Source organism: Rhincodon typus, chromosome 26 (assembly GCF_021869965.1).
Source record: "Rhincodon typus isolate 14 chromosome 26, sRhiTyp1.1, whole genome shotgun sequence".
Lineage (NCBI taxonomy): Eukaryota > Metazoa > Chordata > Chondrichthyes > Orectolobiformes > Rhincodontidae > Rhincodon > Rhincodon typus.
In genome coordinates, this window is record NC_063357.1 from 39,531,405 (window position 1) to 39,547,830 (window position 16,426).

A 16,426-nucleotide genomic window follows, 5' to 3' on the forward strand; every position below is an offset into this window, starting at 1 on the left:
GGGGTTGACAGAATAAAAGATGCTTTATAATGGATGGAATTTTGCACTCTCCTCCACACAGTGGAGACTCTGAATGAGGATATTCTGGGACACCATGAAGTAACGATGTCTTCTCCTGCAGATTTTCAAGTGCAAGGCACTATACTCTGTACAGAGGTAAGGGGACAACTCCATGTCATAAGGCCCAGTACTTCAGCAATGCAACACCTTTGCTCCATCGGAACCAATGAGGGTTGTAAGATGCCTCCTCAAGATTCTTTTGTTCCTATGCTTGTTCAGGTCTGTGGTCTTTGCAGTACAGCAGATAGACAATGTCACTTAATCATTGGATCGTCAGGCAACTGGAAGATTCAGTTATGGGATGTGATGGATAATGAGGATTTGTGAGAGCCATAGTATTGTACAGAGTCGGAAAATCAAGACATTCATCAGAAGAAATGTCATGGTCACCATCCTACAGTACAACAACATTTGCTGCAGTAACCCAGAAAGAATTTCTTTGACCACTGCTTTCAATGGAGCTGAAAAGGGTGAACTCATCGTTCATTAACTGTAAATGTATTGATGCCAAGAGGCAAGCAGACCCTGTTTAATCCCAATTGCAAATGAAGCCTATTGATTTGCTATTTCTTTGCTTTTCCTGTTGTTGAATCAAGTTAATGTTACAAACTGTTGGAAGCCTGCACAACATCTGATGTTCTCTCATTCAAACATGACAACATTTCATGCTGGTATGTGTTGTACAAGCCTCTCTATCTTCATGCTTATATCTGCAGTTAAAAAGTATAATCAATCATGGGTGATGTTGTAAAGTGAACACATATTTACAAATGTGACAGTCTATGTACAATGAAATTTCACACGCCACCTATGCACCCTTAGAAGGTTTTCTTTTTTCTTCCCCTCCCACCACACCTAGGCATAGTCCTGTGGCTGAGAGGAAACCTGGAGTTGGCTCTCCATGGCTATTGCCAACATGTTCATAGTGACAGCTAGACACATATACAGGCTGTATGGTAGAGGGAGTTAGTGGACTCCTACAAACCTTGCTTCAGCTTCCTCAATGTCTCCACAAATCCTGGCAGCTGTTTCTGTGCCAACTCATGCATTTTGACAAAGTTATTAACAGCTGACAGCTTGGGGCTGAGCAGGAGCCTTGTCTCTGGCAGTCCTCCGAGCGCCATCAACCTAGGTGTTTCTTCCTTGGTCAGGTGCAGAGACATGCCAGTGACATGTACACCAAAATGTGCTCTGGACTCTAATCTAGATAAGGTACACTGAGGTGTCAGTTTCTGAGCTGGTGGATGATGCAGGAGATAGCCTTGCTGGTGCTTCCTCCGAGGGATCTGTGGTTTCTTCCTCAGAGCTGGAAATGTTAGTGGAGGGGCTGGTCTCCTGTGGGAAGATGACTTTTGGATGCTACTGGCACCTGTGGGAAACAAGAGGGGGGAATGCATTGCGAAACAGGGTGAGGAGCTTGGGCCTGTAAAATTAAATTCACAGCAGGTGGTATTGGAGTGCAGTGCAGCACTTGACAATGATGCTTACTTGGTTTCTGGGACGTGGAATCACCACATGTGTAGTATCTATCTTTTTCCAATGTGGCAAAAAGGATTTCCTTTATGTAAGAGGTATGCAAACAAATATCAGCCATCTCACCGCCTTCTTGATCCTCTCCCCTCTACTATGGGCCATGTTTTCTGGAAATGAGACAAGGGCAGGGAATGAGCAAGAGGACACTCTCACCTTCAAAATATGTCCCATAGTTTTCAAAACCCCCACTCTGGGGAACAGACCCTTTTTTATTCACCTTATCCACTCCCTTCATGATGCTAGTGTTGCTGCAGGTGGCAGAAAGGGGGTGAGGTGTCCCAAGTGAGTGAGTAGGGACAACAGAGGGCATAAAGGTCAGTTGTTTAGGAGAATGGGTGGCAGCAAGAGAGGGGTAATGCTACATTCCACAGTGAGAGTGCTAGTGAATGAGACTTGGTGGAAGGTGGGTATAATGGTGGAGTTAGAGTGTGTGGGGGGGAAAGAGAGAGAGAGATGATGTCACTTGGCTGATTTTTTAGGAAAATTCAGCTCATGGTGTTGGTAACCCAGAACGTCAAAATAATAATAATGTGGGAAAAACATTGAAAAAAAAGTGAGCTAAAATGCTGACAAGGTAAAATAGATAATAAGAAATAAGGAACAAGTAAGAGTGGGAGAATATATTAAACACATGATGGAGAAAACAAATTTAAGCCTCAGGTTAAAGGCTGCCTTTACGCCATTTGAAAGGATCAGGAAGGAACTGATCACAAAGTGTGTAAAAGAGGGGCTGACGTTCTACAATCAGCTCACCCAAGGAATACCTGGGGCAACTAACTTAGAACAGTGAAACACTTCTGCACGTGTCCAACAGATACACAAAATCAAAATGAACTCTTTGGAGAACAAAATTCGGACAGGAAATTCCACATGCTTTTGCTGTATTAAGGATTGTGACAGACAAAAATAGTTAAAGAGAAGCCGGAAAATGGAATGCCACTTTGAATTTTGCATTTCCCTTTAGCACTCCAAATGTATATTGCCTTCACCTAAATCACAAGATGATTTAATTATGGAGATCTCTGCTTTTTAATAACTAATTTGTAATTTAAGTTTTAGAACTTAATTCCAAAAATTCAGGTAGTACATTCAAAAACTCAATCTCTTTCTATGCACTTTATTACAAAAAGCATTAGAACACCAAGACTAGGACAGCATTAGGTCTTCCTGGTGACAGTCAGAAACAGCACATTAAACCAAATCTGCTCCTTCTTCTTCTAATTTTGTCTTATTGCCTCAACTTTTTCTTCTGTGGTCTCAGATTATGATCACTAATTACATGTGCTTTTTAAAATGTACCCTTCCACGACTCCACTGATGTGGTCTTTTGCATCATCTAGCAATTTACTACTTCCCTTACAGTTGGTTTTACAGATCATTTCACATATTAACTTTTGCTATGATCACAGCAATAGGGAGAAACTATTTCTCCTGGCAAGAGAATCAATAACTAGAGCGGACAGAATTAGTTGCCAAAGTTCTGAGAGGAAATGTGATTTTTTTCTAATGCAGCCTTTTGTTGTTTGGGAATGCTCAGTCTCAGAAGGCAGTGAAAACAGACTCAGTAATTAATTTCAAAGGCAAACTGGATTTAAATTGGAAAAGACAAAATTTCAAAGGCAATGTGGAAAGGGCCAAGTGAGTGGAACTACTTTAAGACTTGCTTCAATGAGTTTGCAAGGCTTGATGGGCTGAATAATCACCTCCTGGGCTGAATGAAGCTAACCTTATCCAACTAACCTCCTTCCACCTTCCACATCTGAATTCTGAAGAAAAATTCTACTCAGTGTTAATTTATCTATTGTCTCTACAGATGCAAATTAGTTTCCAGGATATTTCTAGCAGTTTGCATTTTGTTACTCCACGACTGTCTTTTCAATCATACTTTCATTATCTCCTCTCAATTTCCAACCATAACACCGAGTTCACCTCCTCTTGCTGAATCACTCAAAGGTTTTTATTGAAACTTAAATATAAATTACTGTTTGCATTTTGAAGATTGAATACGCAGGAATGATATGTTTATATTTCATCTTGTATCCTTTTAGAATATTCCAGTGCATAATTACAGGTAACAACAAGCAGGTCACATCAGCAGCGTTAGCATAACAGAGGAGGGAACATTTTTGATCAGCAATTTAAAATGCAACTATGAAATGAAGGATCATTTACTCAGCAGTTTAAATAATATCTTGAATTTGGTGGATTTCTGTGACAAGGACTAATACCCTTGAGTAATTGCTTGTTGCACACTTTAATATTGAATCTGGCTGAGGCTGACTGGTATCTTAGGGTCCTCAGCTTTCACACATGCCTCCAAGTGAAGAAGCAACTTGCATTTATAAAGCACTCAAGACCACCAGATGTCACAAAGTGCTTTACACCCAGTGAAGTACTTGAAGTGTAGACACTGTTGTAACAAGGGACACATAATAGCCAATTTGCTCACAGCAAACTCCTACAAGAAGCAATGTGATAATGGCCGAATAAATTCTTTTAAGATGTTGATCAAGGAATACATTTTGGCCTGGACACCATTTTGTTTTCAAAATCACGGCCATGTCTGCTTGAGCAGGCCTCAGTTTAGTGTCTCATCTGAAGGATGTCAGCTCAAACAGTGCAGCACTCCTTCAGTACTGCACAGGGAGGTCAATCTTGATTTTTGCGCTCAAGCGCTGGAGTGAGACAAGTCCAGCACCTTATTCTCAGAGGCAGACCTGTGAGAATTTCTGATACCTTGCTTCAGCCAATGAGCTAACCCAAAGGATCAACAAGGGTATTATTAACTTTGTTTGGTGTTGCAGAGGGACATTACCTGTCTGAGTCTGAGATGATGGTGGAGACAGGTGATCCAAGCAAGAGCGTAATGGTGCTGAAGGCAGACTTGAGCAAATATGTGACACTTCAAGGCACTCTCTTGTCAAAGTAGATTTGCAGTCAATCAACTTGGAAAAGTCTGGGGACTCACCAAGTATCATCTCATAGTTCGCAATGGAACCTAGTTGCAAAAACACTGAGGAAGGGTCACTGGACCCGAAACATTAACTCTGTGTTTTCCTTCACAGATGCTGCCAGACCTGCTGAGCTTTTCCAGCAACTTCTGTTTTTATTTCTAGTTGCAAAAATGCTGTTGCAAACCATGGAAGTGGCTGGTAATAACACAGCATCCAACCCACGAGAAGAGGAAGGAACCTGGAGATGAACTGGGACACCCTCTCCAAGTTACCAATGAACTACCGCGGTCACTAAGCCATCCCAGCTCAGCAATTTTCAACATTGTTTAGTCACTGGGGTGGTGGGGCGGGTGTCGAGGGTCGGTAGAATCTTCGACAAGGTGAGTTCAGGATGATGTAATCAGGCAAGGGTGGAGGGAATTCCTCGGCTGCAATAAAATGTGGTACCAGCAGCTCAAAATTCAACACTGGTCATGTTACCCTACACACACTTCTTAACTATTCTACCCCTACATAACTAAACAATGTTGGTACTGCCGCGGTCAGATGGTTTAGTTGTCCCCCACAGCACGGCAATTTAAAGGGAATGGATTGGAGATTTTTAAAGGGCAGAAAAATGAGGTGAGTGTTTGATTGATAATTTTAGCTTGATATCAGTAGTGAATACCCCAGGGAGTCTCTACTGTGACACCTTTTGTATATTTACATATGTTACAGATGAGAGTGAGTGTAACTTGGCATGGGAGCACAATGTCACAACATATAGGAAACAACAAAAGGAACACAATCAGCTATGAAGCTTATAAGTGATTTCAATAGTATGTAGACAGGTTGGAGTGGGCAAATCCATTTTGCTCATTTAGTTCATTAATCTAATACCTCGTCATCTCTGCACTCCTCCCCTCCCAGCCACTCACTGGGACGTCCAACTGGTTCTTAAATAATTTCAGGGGCTTTTTCTCCTGTGGCACAGTGGCTTAGTGGTTAGCACTGTTCCTCACTGTGCCATGGACCCAGGTTCAATTCCACCCTTGGGCGACTGTGTGGAGTTTGCATGTTCTCCCCGTGCTCATGTGGATTTCTGCTGGGTGCTCCGGTTTCCTCCCACAGTCCAAAGATGTGCAGGTTAGGTAGATTGGCCGTGCTAAATTACCCTGTAGTGTCCAGAGATGTGCAGACTAGGTGCATTAGCACGGAAAATGCAGGGTTACAGGGATAGGATGGGTCTGGGTGGGATGCTCTTCAGAGGATTGGTTTGGACTCAATGGGTCAAATGGCCTGCTTCCACACGTTAGGGATTCTATGATTCCTGTACCTAGGAGCCCAATCCATCAGGTATTCACTTTTTGTGTTTAGAACAAATATCCTCATATATGAAAGATAGAATTTAACATGGAGAAACATAAGGCAACACATTTCAGAACAAAGACGGAGGAGAAGAAATATAAAACAGACAGTAAAGCTCTAAAAGGAGCAGAAGAACAGAAATGTAACAGTTTATCAAATCAATAAAAGTGAAAGGTCAAGTTGGCAAAAAAGAATAGAATCATAAATCACAGGTTATTTATCAAGACTATAACCTGTTCAGTTCAAAAGCATCATAAATATAAAACATACTCAATTATTGTTTAGGGTACTGTTAGAACATGATGTGCATTTTGGATGCCTTTGGAAAACACATCAATGTCATGGACTGGGCTTCGAAAGAGGTGCAATAATATATTAGCAGGGCTGTGAGGAAAGGCAAGAGATTTGCTGGAGCCATTCACAATTTAAAAGGGTTTTATCAAGCAATTCAGTCAAAAAAAATAACCAAATCTCCACATAAAGGACAGGGAGAGAAGACAGCAATTGTTGTAGCACAGAGGGTTAATATCAGAAAGAACGGTTGAAGCAGAATCCACAATTACTTTGAAACAGAAGGAAATTGATACATACTTCAAGAAGAAAAATATAACTGAAAGGCTATGTACTCAAGCAGGGAAATGGGAGTTAGTGGAAAATTCTTTCAAAACATTAATGTCTATGAGATGTCCATCATTCTGTAAAACTATATGATCCTACCATCAAATCAAACCAAACCATTCCAGACAGTGGTTTCGGATGTCAGAAAGCTGAAGACTGGCATTATGACCTCTTCAAATCTGCCTTAAGACTGTTTGGGCTTCCCCCTGGGAATCCAAGCACCAGAGTGATGTATAGGCTAGGAGAATTCTTACTGCCTGCAAATCTCTGGTGTAGAAACAACACCGGTAAGATTAAGTAACAAAGAATGAATAAAGATATTAAGGTTCTAGTCAAGAATAAAAGCGAATCTTATTTTAGATGTAGACAACTTGGTTCAATTGAATCTCTTAATCAATATAAAAAGAGTGTAGAGCCATTCTTAACAAAGAAATCAGGAAGGCAAAGAGGGGATATGAGATAGCATTAGCAGATGAGGTTATGGTTAATTCAAAGAGATTCTAAAATACATTAAGAACAAGCGGATAACTAGAGAGAGGGTAGGGCCTCTTAAAGGTCAAGAAGGTCATCTTTGCGTCGAACCCCAGAAGATGGGAGAGATACTAAATGAATATTTTGCATCAGCTTTTACTGTGGAGAAAGAAGTAGAATCGAGAGAATGCAGAGAAATAAACGTTGATGTTTTAAAAGCAGTTCACATTACAGTAGAGGAAGTTCGGGAGGTCTTAGAGAATATAAAGATGGATAAATCTCCGAGACCTGATCTAATGTATCCCAGCACACTGTAGGATGTAAGGAAGGAAATTACGAGACCCCTTGCAGAAATATTTGAATTATCTATACTGCCTGATGACTGGAGGGTAGCTAATGTTGTTTAAAAAGGGTTGTAAGGAGAAATCAGGGAACTATAGATCTGTGGGTCTGTCTTCAGTTGTGGGCAAGTTGTTGGAGGTGATTATAAAAGATAGGATTTATGGATATTTAGAGAGCAAAAATTGATCAGGGATAGTCAGTATGATTGTGTGCAAGGAAAATTGTGTCTCTCAAACTTGATTGAGTTTTTTGAGGAAGTTACCAAAAAGGTTGATGATGGCAGAGCGGTAGATGTTGTTTATTTGGACTTTAGTAAAGCCTTTGACAAGGCTCCCTATGGTAGGCTAATTAGTAAAGTTAGGTCACATGGGATTCAGGGTGAGCTTGCCAAGTGAATACATAATTGGCATAGCAGCAAGAGACAGTGCATGGTTGAGGATTGCTTTTCAGACTGGAAGCCTGTGACCAGCGTTGTTCCACAGTGATCGGTTCTGGTTCTCTTTTGTTTGTCATTTATATAAATGATTTGGATGAGAATGTAGAAGGCATGGTTAGTAAGTTTGCAGCTGACACCAAAATTGGTGGCATAGGAAACATTCTTCACAGTCTCCTAAGATTACAAAGGGATCTTAATCAAATAGGTCAATGGGCTGAAAAATGGCAGATGGAGTTCAATCTGGATAAATGCAAGGTATTGTGATTTGGTACAACAAACAAGAGTAGGGCTTATACAGTTAAACGGTAGGGCCTTGGATAGTGTCGTAGAACAGAGGGACCTAGGGGTGCAGGCACATAATTCTTTGAAGTTTACATCACATACAGACAGGGTGGTTGAAAAGGTATTTGGCACACTTGCCTTCATTGCTCAGTCCTTTAAGTATAGGAGTTGGCATGTTATATTAAGGTTGTATAGGGCATTGGTGAGGCTTCTTCTGGAATACTGCGTCCAGTTCTGGTCAACCAGTTATAGGAAGAATATAATGAAGCAGGAGAGGGTTCAGAAGAGATCTATCTGCATTTTGGAGGGTACGGAATATTTGAGTTACAAAGAAAGGCTAGATCGGTTGAGACTTTTTTCACTGGAGCACAGGAGGTTGAGAGGCAACCTGATAGAAGTTAATAAAATAATGAGATACAGTAGAGTTAATGGTAGTTGTCTTTTCCCTTGGATGGGAGATTTCAAGACAAGGGCGCACATTTTTGAAGGTGAGAGGAGAGAGATTTAAAAAAGACGAGGGGCATTTTTTTTTTTTTTTTTTTTTTTTTTACACAGAGAGTGGTTTGTGTTTGGAATGAACATTCTGAGGAAGTGGTGGATGCAGGTTCAATTACAACATTTAAAAGACATTTGGATAGATACATGGTTAGGAAAGGTTTGGAGGGATATGGCCCAGGACCAGGCAGGTGCGACTGGTTTAGTTTGGAGTTATGTTTGGCACAGAACGGTTGGATTGAAGGGTCTGTTTTCGTGCTGTATGAGTCCATGACTGTAAATGTGAGGACAGGATTAATGGAGTGGAAATCTGTTGTGGAAGAGTGTTTTGGTATTTGCCCAAGCTTAGAAAATCATTAAGGAGCCAGGATCCCCTTTACAAAACCTTAAAACCTTCCATTAACCAGACAAATGGGAAGTCACTACCTGATACTTTGGGTGTCAGAAAAACATCAACCTAACCTGATGGTGCCAGGAAGTAATTATCACACATATGTGTGGTAATGCTAATTGAAAAATTGGTTAATATTAAATTAAATAGAAAATCAGAAAACCTATCTTATCAGTAGTCCATCCTATCCATTGAATATCCTGCCTCTAATCAGCAGCACTAATGATTTTAACTCTAATATTTTGACTGGCAGGTGCTACAAAACACATCACTTGTTACTGTATTCCTTCAGTAAGTTTTATGATTTCTTTTTGACGCACCCTGTGATTTTATGTGTGGATTCTTCTAGACATTTATTATGCCACTTTGTTTTCCTGACAACTTTTATTCTTCCCACAATAATAATGCTTCCTGTGATTTTATGGCTGTTGCACTCCATATATAAATTCCCTCATCTGTCCATACTGTATATTTCTCTCTGTCGTGTCGGCTGAGTACCCTGACTTTGTCTCAAATTAAAAAACAGTATGGCAAATGGATAGAACAGCCCGATGATAACACAGATAGCTAACAGTTAAGGTTGTATAGGGCATTGGTGAGGGTTCTTCTGGAATACTGCGTCCAGTTCTGGTCAACCAGTTATAGGAAGAATATAACGAAGCAGGAGAGAGTTCAGAAGAGATCTATCTGCATGTTCGAGGGTACGGAATGTTTGAGTTACAAAGAAAGGCTAGATCGGTTTTTTCACTGGAGCACAGGAGGTTGAGAGGCAACCTGATAGAAGTTAATAAAATAATGAGATATTTTCCTGTTTTGCAATCACAGTCAGAGGCTTGAGCCGAACTCATCAAAATAGCACTCTTAAGAATACTTCTGATTAGTTTTAGTCATAATCTGAGGGTCTGAAAATATTCAAATGGGAACTAACTTGGAGTGATATTGAGATCAAGACTGCATTTATTAAAGAACATTAGATCTCACTCATACTAGAAATGCCACATTAATGATTTTTGCTGCTGCTTCTTCTTTTCTCAATACTAAATTAATTACTGATCTGGAGGTTCATCACCATCTTCTCAAGGGCAATTAGGGATGGGTAATGAATGCTAGCCTAACCAACATCCACATTCCATGAATGAATTAAAAAAAGATAAAAATCCACACAGAGGCCATTGCTTGAAGGTCAGTGCAGTTAGTGCATCATTTGACTGATATACAGGCTACAGTGTGCTGCAAACTCAAAATAAACTGGACATACTTAGTACGTGGGAATCCTTAGCTCCAATTTTATCCGTGTACATCCGATGAAAATGTTGTGGGGGTTGGAACATGGAATGACCATTGTGGACTGACCCATTTTATCTCTTGGGTTTTGGGAAGCATTCAGACTACTATCACAGTTAGCATAAAAATGTTTGACCATTTCTGATGAAACGTTACAGAACTGAAAAACCAATTTTGTTTCTTTCTCCATAGACATTGCCAGATCTACTGAGAATCTCCAAAACTTAATGTTTTTATAATTTGAATATGTAACTTGTTGGTCCAAAAATGCAATTTGTAGCCCATCAGTGTTTAAACAGTGAAATATGGAAACTGGAACTAAGCAGAGGAAGCACAAGGGGCACATAAAAATTTTTAAGGTTTTCATGTGGGCTGGGGGAACACAGTGACTGATGCTAAACTTTTAGCAAGAACAAAATAATTGCATTTAAAATAATAACTTTCAGAAGTCCTTGTGAAGAGCAATCACTGTTCATACTATAAGAAAACATGACACCTAATTTTCACACATCAAAGTCCTAAACCAGTAATAAGACAAATAGTCAGAGCTGCTTTTTAAGAAAACAAAACCCGGAATAATATTGGCCAGGACAATGCAAAGAATTCCCTTGCACCTTATGTAGCCTGGATCCAGCATCACGATCTGAACTGACACAGAACTGAAAGAGAAATTCTGGGAAAGCGGAAGTTTCACTTTATGCCGTTTAGAGCCAGAATATTCAATTTACATCACTATGTTTAACACTTCTACAACTTGAACCACTTCACATTGATGCAGGAGTTGTAATGCATTCTCAAAAAGGAAGCTAATATGACTGAGGTCAATTGCTTACATTCTCTGTTTTTATTCAGAATTCTTTAACCACTTCAACCTTATTTTGTAACTAGTACAATAAAATGAGAGTTGAAGGTGATAATTGTTATGCCCGTGATTTTTTTCAGTCTTGACCAAGGTGCATACTTAATCACTGGCATGGGAAAAATCACTGGATTTACATGCACAGCAAGTTTTATTTTCACTCTGATAATAAATATCTCACAGAATTTCTACTTAGATTAGTGACTTTCTGTTGAGACAAAATTGAAACATTTGAGATTTATAAAATCACCATTCAGCAGTATAAAGGAATTCATCAACATGAAATCACTATACATTGATTCTACAAACCTTCCAAATATCTCAATACACTAAAATCTTAGTGAAACAGCTGTCCCATAGAGAGTGAAAAAATGTAGTTTATGCTCACTGCCTTCTCTAGTCTGAGACATAATTCTACTCCTGCTAAGTCCTGCTTCATTCCCAGTTTAACTAACAGATATCAATTTGGCATTTCTTATAGAAACATCACTGACCCTGTTTGATCTTCCCAAGGCCCAGCTGCTGCTGAAAGTTTGTGCAAGGTTTTTTGGGCTGCTTAGGCCCAATTTTTAATCTTCCCTTTTTCTCTTTCACATCCCATGCCTTCGGATGACCAAGGGTGGTCAATGGGCCTGTTCTTATACCCCATGACCCATCTGGCCTGAAATGGCCACAAAACATTATAGCAACAGAGGTCAGAGTGGGCTTTCCCCTCTCGACTTCAGTGTGTCTTCCACTTTCACTCAGGTGAACTCGCACAGTTTTGGCAAATGCTTGCTGACAATCAAGTTAAGGGAAATTAGAGATATTAAATTAAACTAAATTATTTTTAGCTGTTAGTTCTTATTTAAGTTTGATAGTTGTAAAATAAAACAGTAGTGTTTCCTAAAACAGCACAATTGATTCAAAAGAATAGCTTATGCAATGTAGCAGTAACATTTTCTTATCATGTAGCATGCTGTGATGGGAAAACTGCCCACTATATGTAGAACAAAAATACACACAGATGGCAAAATGTTAACTTCTCCCCTGACAAAAAGTCAGCACCGAATATAATTACCTTTCAGAAAAGAAAGACCGAATTCTCAGGTAAGGGAAACCAGTTAATATACAGTCATCAAGTGATTTAAGATGTATCAACACTAACCTGTTTGCAGGTGCTCTGACAGGCTCTTTGGGTTCAGTGCTCTCCATGGTTATACTCGCAGGCCTTGCACTGGCAACTGTCTGTAACGTCCCTTTCCAAAACTGTTGGAAGAGTTGTTTCTCACTGCATTCTACTCTTGTCACGTCTGAGCACATTACGTATGATTTATGTGCCTCTGGCAGAGGGGGCATATAAGAGCGCACACAAACACACTCACACCCACCCACACGGCTAAAGATGGATGCTTGAGGACTCCCTTGTAGTTGAATGACGAGGGTTAAACAGATCCACAGCTCTATGGTCTCACAGTCTGGTTGTCATGGTGTAAGACATGCTGTTCATTGTGCAGCATCTGGATTTCACCCCACACACTATCATCACCACACTATAGCTCTAAGGCTTCCATAAGAACCATCGGCCCGAATCCCCAGGGTTTGTCAGGGAGGGATTTGCTCTGCTGACTTGGTGAAGAAATTTCTAGAAGCCTTCCCTTTCCTTTATAAAGCATTCAAGCTAATCCTGTATCTTTCACACAAAGGACCAGTTGTTCACAATTCTTGGAGCTCCAGTCTCAGGCATGAAGAGAAGATTAAATATTTCTGCCTTATTTGCAATGGTGACTCCTAGTCTCGGAAGAAATCAAGCTTTTACTGATGGCTGCAAGGTAGGCATCATCAAGACCGGTCCGTCACAAAACCAGGATTCTGGATTACCTGCTGGTTAGGATTCACAGTCAGCTCTGAGGCTACAGCACAAAATCTGACAACATCAATAATATGCAATTGTGGTGATAATAACATACTGACAGGAAGCATGTAACCGGGCTCCAGACACACACACACACACACACAGATGCAATTAGTACCACTTTTATGGCACCATGTTACTCATCAGGAAACACATTCCAAATAAATTGAGTGTCAATCCACAAACATCTGGTTCAGGCTCTGCCAATGCAATGAGCCCACAATAACAGCATGCATCGAGTTTCAGCAACAACAGGCTCCAAATAAAAAGGTAAAATATTTATTTTACTGGGAAAAATAAATTAATTCCAAAATGACATTGACTTGAAGAAGCAGCAGACATTTTTTTCCCCTAAAATGATACCATGTTTCACATTTTACACGATGTAGGTACTTGTGGTGAAACTGGCCGAGCTGTCCCACAAAGAAACAACAGATCCATACCTTAAAGACAACATCCCAGGCACCTGGGAAAGTGCAGCCCCACTGGCAGGACTGACCCAGCAGAGGTGGCAGCACAGTGGTGTACATGTGGGAGGGAGTTGCTCTGGGAGGCCTGAACATTGGCTTCAGACCCCATGAAGTCTAACGGCAGAAGCCAAACATGGCCGAGGTAATCTCCTGCTGATTTCCACCTACTGCATGGCCTCCCTTAGCTGACGAATAGTGTTGAAATCCCCCGCCCAGAGTATATCCTGTGCCCTTTACACCTTCAGTGCTTCCTTAAAGAGATGTTCATCATGAAGTCTCAGGACATCAGGTCAACATGGTCAAAGCAACCACCTGCTGATTACCACTTACTGCACTGCTCACCCCCCCTGATGAATTAGTCAGTACTCCTTTTTTAATTTATCCATGGGATGTGGCATCACTGGCTGGTCCAGCACTTAATGCCCATCCCTAACCTCCCCTGAGAAGGTGGTGAGCTGTCTTCTTGAATAGCTGCAGTCTATTTGCTGTAGGTAGACCCACAATACTATTAGTGAAGGAGTTCTAGGATTTTGACCCAGCGTTCCTCCTGTGTTGTTAGTTCAAAAAGGCAGCTCACCAACACCTTCCCAAAGGCAATTAGGGATGGACAATTCAGTCTTGAATGGTGGTGGGCAATTAAACAACTTATTGAGGAGGAGGTCCAACAAATATCCCCATTCTCAATGGTGGGAGAGCCCAACACATCAGTGCAAAAGATAAGGCTGAAGCATTTGTATCCATCTTCAGCCAGAAATGCCAAGCGGACTATATCTTCTTCTGAGGTCACAGATGCTAGTCTTCAGACAATTCCATTCATCCACATGATATCACTGATGGCTCTGGATACTACAAATGCTATAGGCCTTGAAAACATTCTAACAACAGTACTGAAAACATGTGCCCCAGAACTAGCCACACCAACAGTTGCAACCTTGGCATCAACTGGCAATATTGGTAATGTTCCAGGTATGTCTTGTCCATAAAGACCAGGGCAAATCCAACCTGTGCAATTACTGTCTAATCAGCCTTTACACAATCATCAAAGTGATGGAAGGTGTCACTGACAGAGCTATAGGCAGCACTTACTCAACATTAACCTGTTCACTGACACCACTCAGCTCCTCACCCTTGGACCAAACACGGAGGAAGGAACTGAATTCAAGAGGTGAGATGTGTATGACTGTCCTTGACATGAAGGCTGCATTGACAGAATGTGATATCTCAGAGTCCTAGAAAAACTGAAATCGATGGGAATTGGAAGAAAACTTTCCACTGGTTGAAGCCGTATCTAGAAAAAAGGAAGATGGTTGAGGTTATTGGAGGATATCACTGCAGGATTTCCTCAGGGTAGTCTCCTAGGCCCAACTGTTTTCAGTAACTTCCTGATGACTTTCCGTCCGTGATAAAATCAGGAGTGGGGATGTTTGCTAATGACTGCACATTGTTCAGTACCGTTCATGACTCCTCAGATACTTAAGCAGTCTGTGTCCAAATGCTGCAAGACCCGGACAACATTCAGGCTTGTGCTGATGAGTGGCTAGTAACATCTGTGCCACAGAAGTCCCCAGGCAATGACCAACTCCAACAAGAAAAAAAATCTAACCGTTGCCACTTGACATTCAGTGGCATTACCATTGTGGAGTTCTCCATCTTGGAAGTTGCCATCGACCGTACACAGACTGAACCAGATATCAAAATGCCATGGCTACAAGATCAGCAGCTAGGAATTCTGTGGTAAGTAACTCATCTCCCGACTCCTCAAAGTCTATGAACCATTTATAAGGCAAAAGTAATGAGTGTGATAGAATACTCTGCACTTGCTTGGGATGAGTGCAGCTCCAACAACACTCAGGAAACTGAACAAGTTCAAGAAGGCAGTTCAAGGGCAATTAGGGATGGGCAATTCTTACTGGCCCAGCCAGCAAAGCCCACATCCTATGAATGAACGAAGTGAAATGCAAATATGGACTCAATGGGTTGAATTTGTGCCATGAATTGTCCTAAGCTGACATTAATGAAGTCTTGCATCAGTTGTCCTAATGATATTAGTTTTTCAATAGCATTAACACCCACCATTTATAATTGCAAGACTTTATTGATTTGATGGTCATTTTAAAGTTGTAAAAACCAAAAGAACTGTGGATGCTGTAAATCAGGAACAAAAAACAGAAGTTGCTGGAAAAGCTCAGCAGGTCTTGCAGCAGCTGTGAAGAAAAAAATCAGAATTAATGTTTCGGGTCCGGTGGCCCTTCCTCAGAACTTCTGACCATGGGTCACCAGACCCGATACGTTAACTCTGATTTTTTTTCTTCACAGATGCTGCCAGACCTGCTGACCAATTTTAAAACGGTACTTTTTGTGGAAGAGCTAGTCAGTAAACAAATACTGATAATGCAGAGTGTAATGTTTAAAATGTAATTATGGCATAAAAATCCATGCACAGAGCAGAAACAATAAACGGGATAATGACCTGACTTTCTCTCTGAAGAACAAACTTCCAATGGGGTGCAAAAGTAGGGAAACAATGATGAGAATCTCATTTCACCCAATGATCTTTCACATTGCCTGATATTTACAGGGCTGTCAAAGGTGCTGATTATGTGGGTTGAAGGTCAGGAGTGTGTGGGCCGTGTTACAGCCAGACCAGTTTTATTCTTTTGGTGTGAGTGGGTGCTCCTAGCCTTTAGAAGCACACACCTTATTACTGACCCTTTTGGTATTCAATGGAACGAGTGCCCAAAGAAACGAGGAAGATCTGCAAGCATTCAGAGGTGGTGGAATCCTTAAACTAATTTTTCCTGCTTCCAATAGTTTTGAGGCTTTCTGACTTTTCTTGTTTAGTTCATTGTAACGAAGATGGTTTCATTCCTAATTGCTCTGATGGGATCCAGGGTCAACCATGCAGTATGAAACCCAATAGGGCTAGTGCAGTAATGAGGTGGCAGCTTCCTTTCTCTGGATTGAAGGATGAGTTAGTTGGATTTTTTTAA

At 40.8% G+C, this 16,426-nt stretch overlaps 1 protein-coding gene across 5 annotated transcripts in view; it reads right to left on the bottom strand.

Moving 5' to 3' along the window:
• Positions 1–12,947, bottom strand: part of LOC109938461 (serine/arginine repetitive matrix protein 3-like) — a 126,328-nt gene extending 113,381 nt beyond the window's left edge. For all 5 annotated transcript variants that reach the window (XR_007264805.1, XR_007264804.1, XR_007264803.1 and 2 more), the window contains exon 1: positions 12,220–12,947. Coding sequence is in view for 2 of the 5 variants with exons in the window: in XM_048612411.1 (XP_048468368.1) it covers positions 12,220–12,410 (191 nt within the window). In the remaining 3 variants the exon portion in view is untranslated. The remainder of the gene's footprint in view (positions 1–12,219) is intronic.
• Positions 12,948–16,426: the final 3,479 nt, after the last annotated feature.